Source organism: Aquarana catesbeiana, linkage group LG08, assembly GCF_042186555.1.
Source record: "Aquarana catesbeiana isolate 2022-GZ linkage group LG08, ASM4218655v1, whole genome shotgun sequence".
Taxonomy (NCBI): Eukaryota; Metazoa; Chordata; class Amphibia; order Anura; family Ranidae; genus Aquarana; species Aquarana catesbeiana.
The window spans coordinates 102,499,563-102,505,218 of NC_133331.1; the positions used below are offsets into that span (position 1 = coordinate 102,499,563).

Genomic DNA, 5,656 nt, shown 5'->3' on the forward strand with positions numbered 1-5,656 from the left:
CCTGTATTGGTTTAATAAATAACAAATATTTGTAATTTTTACATTGCACCTTTTTGCAAAATGGGGAAAATCAAACGTACACAAAAATGTAAATATCCAAATTTCTCTCAAAATCTGAAGGTTTTCATTTTTCCCTTACAGCTTTCAGAATTTGTGAAAGACCCCCAAAACCATATATTTTCTGAAAGCATATGACCGCTAGAATAAAAAGAAGGTGATACTGCTTTTTTTTAGACCCTGCGATATTTGCGCAAATGTTTATCAAACCTATATATTCGCAAAAAAGTACACTAAAACCATTATTAGCAGATAAAAACACAGCTAATTTTACAAACTCACTGCTAAATCCCTACTACGTATAAAAACTTAACCTGTATGGAGTTAATAAATAACACATACTTGTCATTTTTACATTGCGCCTTTTTGCAAAATGGTAAAAATCGAACATACGCAAAAATGTAAATATCCAAATTTCTCTCAAAATCTCATTTTCCCTTACAGCTTTCAGATTTTGTGAAAGATCCCCAAAACCATATATTTTCTGAAAGCATATGACCTCTAGAATAAAAACAAGGTGCTACTGATTTCTCAGGCCCCGCAATATTTGCGCAAATGTTTATCAAAACAATATTGTTGCTAAAAATACACTAAAACAATTGTTAGCAGATAAAAACACAATTTTACAAAATTCCTGCTAAATTCCTGCTAAATATAAAAGCTTATCCTGTGTTGAGTTAATAAATAACAAATTTTGTACATTTTAAATTGCGCCTTTTTGCAAAATGGTGAAATTTGAACGTACCCAAAAATCTCTGTAAAAATTTGGAGGGTTTCATTTTTCACCTACAGCTTTTAGAGTTTGTAAAAGACCCCCCAAACCATATATTTTCTTAAAGAATATGATCTCTGGAATAAAAAGAAGGTGCTACTGATTTTTTAGGCCCCGCGTTATTTGCGCAAATGTTTATCAAAACAATATTTTTGATAAAAATACACTAAAATCATTAACAGTGGATTCATACATGGCAAAATGTACAAAATGTCTGCTAAATTCTGATCAAATATAAAAGTTAAAACTGTATTGAGTTAATAAATAACAAATATTTCTATGTTTTAAATTGCACCTTTTTGTTAAATGGTGAAAACTGAAGGTATGCAAAACTGTAAATAAAAACAATTTACTCTAAAAATCCGGAGGTTACGATTTTTCACTTACAGCTTTCAGAATTTCAAAAAAAAACTCCTCAAACTAGACATTTTCTGAAAGCACATGAGCTGTAGAATTAAAAAAAAAGTGCTACTGATTTTTTGGGCCCCGCAATAATTGTGCAAATGTTCATCATATCGCTATTTTCACTAAAAATACACTAAAATCATTAATCATTTAGTGCACATAAACATAACAACTTACAAAATTCCTGCTAAATTGCTACTAAAGTATCGTTCACATGTGGCATACTAAAGTGTACGCCCATGGAGGGCCATGTTTACCCACACAGGGATGCACAGTAGTTCCATGCATCCCCGTACAGGCAGTCCCATTTATGTCAATTGGGATGCAACGGCTGCACAGGCATATCTGCTGTTCCCAATCTAACATCCATGTGGGTGTGGGTACATGACCCCGAACGCAGACAGTGTGAGCTCAGGGACATGCATGCAGACCTACATGGATGTAAAATTGGGAGCAACGGCTCTGTTCGTGCAGTTGCTACATCCCAAATTACATCTATGGGACTGCCTGCACAGAGATGCACAGAACACCTGTGCATCCCTGTAAAGGTACGCTGTGTATGCCCTGTGTGAACAAATCCTTAGGCCCCTTTCACACAAGCAGATCGATCAGGTCTGTTTTTCAGGCGGGCCCAATCGAACCACCCATTGTTCTCTATGGAAAGGCTTATGTAAATGGACATGTGTCCGTTTACACCCGCCTGCATCCGATCCAGTCCAGTTCACTAAAAACAGACGGATGGGGATTCCATTCCCCATCCATCTAGCAGATCGGATGGTATCGGATGGAAATGGACAGGCAGTCCGTTTCCATCTGACTGCCCCATCTAGCAGATCGGATGGTATCGGATGGAAATGGACAGGCGGTCCGTTTCCATCTGACTGCCCCATAGAGAACAGTGGGCTGTGTCCGTGTCCGCTCTACATCAGCGGAGCGGACGCGGACCTGTCATCCGCCTGCTCAGTGGGGATCAGCAGACAGATCCCCGTTGAGCAGGTGGATCTGCTTGACAGAGTCCGCTCCATGTGAAATGGGTCTTACCAGGAGCGGCCGGTCCATTAGAGGTCCCTGCAGGGTGCCGCACTCGTTTGTATGAAGCTCTAGATGGCTTAAAAAAGGTTGGGCTGGGGGGGCGCTGTGTATTGCACCCCGAACCCACCCACTTGTGACAATAGTGAATTAATATTCGCTATTGTCTTCCGGCTTCTCCTTCTGGCCAATCAGGATGGATCGGGTTGGCTGGGAGCAGAAGCTGAGGAAGCCGTGGAGGAGTGAGTGCGGGGGGGGGAGACCATCACCATGGAGGGGTGAGTGCGGGGGGACCTGGGGGATCTTACTATGTTTTTTTTTGGTTTTTTTTTGTTTTTTTGTTTTTACTTTTTACATTTTTTTTTACAGTTATTTTTTTTTTTTGTAGGAGGGGGTTCTTTGGTGAGATATCAGAGGTCTAAACAGACCCCCTATTTTTTTGAGACAGAGAAAAGGTATGAAGAAGTACCTTTTCTCTGCAGCATTTTACTTGAATGAATGAGGGAGCTGTATAGAAATTCCATTCATTTATAAAATGACAGTCTGATACGTAGTAACACTCGTGGTTTACTATGAATCAGCTGTCAGTGGACAAAGGAGCAATCGCTGCCTATATCCACTGTATTACAGGGGGGCTTGGTAAACACATGTATACCCAGCCCACCCAAGCCCCAGTTTTATCCCACCCACACCACTCCCCCTCCCCCATGTCACGCTCCCCAGCCTGACAGATCACCGGAGATCAGTGCAGGGAGAAGCTGCAGGCGGTGGGAGGGAAGGAGGGATGCTGCTTGGAGCAGGCATGGATCGGGGGTGCGGGGGTTTTACGGGGGGCAATCTGAGTGATGGGGGGACACATCTGGATACCCCCAAGCCCCATGCAGTACCTGAAGCAGGTGGAGTGGAAGAGCAGGGAAGCCGGGATGCAGGGATGCCGGCTAATGATGGTAGCTGCCTGGATCGGGTTTGCAGGGAGGTCGGTTTGGGTGGAGGGGGGTAATCAGTGCTGGGGGAAGAAGGGGGTGAAGGGGATAGGAAAGGAGAGTGAGTGGCACTTTTAGTTGGAAGGGAGAGGCGGGAGGTGGAGAAGCAGGGGGCGGGGAAGCAGCAGCGTGGGTAGGGGAGGGGGCGGTCACATTTGAGGTTATTTAACTCTGATCGGCAGGTTGTAATCTGCTGATCAGAAGTTAGAGAATTGTTCAGCTGAGTCTGCTGAACAATTCTGATATAAACTTATTGTCATTGAAGTGACCATAAGCTTATAGGAGATGGAGAAATTAGGTCCGTATGGCATATGGACTTGGCCACCTGCAGGCACTTTTTAAAGTGCGTACGGCGTACGGACCTGGCAGTGAAAGGGTTAAAAGACTATTGGATGTGCATCTTAGTGAAGACAACATACAGGGATATGGGAAATGATTATTGACATTAACACAAATACCTACACAGGTTGAACTGGATGGACTAGAGTCTTTATTCAACTTTTACCTATTATGAAACCTACTATCCACAAAAAAAAGGGGTCAGGACTTCGTTCCCTTCTCACAGGTAGGGCAGCCCTTTAAAATGAATGGGCTGCCCTACCTGCGATGTGTGCTCACAAATATGCATGCACAGATCTGAACTGAGCCTCATATCACAGTCCCTCTCTTTACATCACAGTTTCCTCCCCTTCACCTCAAAATCTCCTTATCACATTACTGCCCTCAGTCCCCCCATTACTGTCCTCAGCCCCACCTCACATTACTGTCCTGAGCCCCACCTCACATTACTGCCCTCAGCCCCCCTCACATTACTGTCCTCGGCCCCCCCATAATTGTCCTCAGCCACCCCATAATTGTCTTCAGCTCCCCATTACTGTATTAAGCCCCCCATTACAGTCCTCAGCCCCCCCATTCTTGTTCTCAGCCCCCTATTAATGTCTTAATCATCCTTTCTTTACATTGCCCACCTTATCCTGTCTTACCTTATACAGAGGGAGGGAGAGAGCGGGAGGCACAGCTGGTTTCAACAGATTGCGGGAGCTGCAAGCTGGTGACTGGTTGTCTCAAACATTTTAGCCTAATAGATGGTTACTTTATAAACTACAACAATTATGTATGTGAAATAGATTTGGCCACTAGTTAGGCCAGAATTATCTCATTGACTAATAATAAATGTAAGTTTTGTTTCTAACCTAGCCTAGGATCTTTTACATGACTAATAGAGATTCCAGACGTGTCAAAAAGGTGACTCCTCTGCAATAAATGGTTGCTGCAGCTGTAGAAAACCAGCAAAATATACACAGCATGCTCTAAAATAATAACAGGTCTTTTAAATTCTATTCCCTTCTAATTGGAGTAGACTTGTATTTTGGACATAACAAACAAGTTCAATCATGAGCTGAGTTTGCTTTGGCGCACAGCTCTGTATGCAAGTTAATCATGTGTAGTAACTGAGACTTCAATATTGCTCAAGCTTGAATTTATACCCCAAATCTTCTTTAGAATGTTTAGCAATTTCCTGTTCCCCATGATTAAAATAATAGAGTTTACTGTTGGAAAACAAGCAACCACAATGAACCCAACTGTGATGGTTGTGCTATCTTTCATAGTTGTGGGATTGCTTAATATAGCAAAGGTAATATAAAAAACGAGGTAAAGCAGCAGGAGAGAAGTCACAGTTTTAGTAGCTGATAAGTGAGTTTGGATTCTGGAACGGCCAGACCCTTCATTATTCTGTCTCATCCTTGACATGTGCCTACAAAGAGAGGTTACAATTCCTCCACCTGTCAAGATAATTATAGAAAAGGCCACAGATGCAAGAAACATACTCATCTGAAAAAAACAATTACATTTGTCTCCAAAATGATGAAACATTAATATTGTTACATTTCCTGTAATATTAACCGGGAAAAAAGATATGTCATTGTACAGATCCCAGTAGGCTGGCATTCCAGATGACCATGAAAGAATAATCGAGAAAACTATTAGCCAAGGTACTACTTTGGGAAGCTTTGCCTTCAACTTATGAAACAAAGGTCTGTTGATAGTGATGATCTTTATGGAGTAGTAGAAACAAAGACACGTAGCACACCAAAGACTTGATAATACCAGCGATGTCATGATGCCTATGAGTAAATTAGATACCCATGCTTGACTGAATAAAAATGGAAACATGAAGAAAGTTATCTCTTGGAAAGCAACAGCTCCTTGAAGAAAGATGTTGGAAGTCCCAATGCTGTTGATGATGATGTCACAAGGATTATGCTCATGTGTGTTAAGCCAGTCTAGAAAGTGAACTATCAGGATAAAACTATTTCCAGATAAACCTGTTACAAGAAGTGTACTGTGAATCGCAACAACTGTGGTGGCTAAGCAAAACATGCTGAAGATCTCAAGTATGATTTGTGAG

The 5,656-nt window shown here is 41.9% G+C and overlaps 1 protein-coding gene across 1 annotated transcript; it reads right to left on the reverse strand.

The window, feature by feature from the left end:
* Positions 1–4,680: 4,680 nt before the first annotated feature.
* LOC141106694 (taste receptor type 2 member 7-like) lies at positions 4,681–5,367 on the reverse strand. Its single transcript, XM_073597632.1, has one exon. The coding sequence runs from the start codon at positions 5,365–5,367 to the stop codon at positions 4,681–4,683; it is 687 nt and encodes a 228-aa protein (XP_073453733.1).
* Between the last annotated feature and the right edge of the window lie 289 nt (positions 5,368–5,656).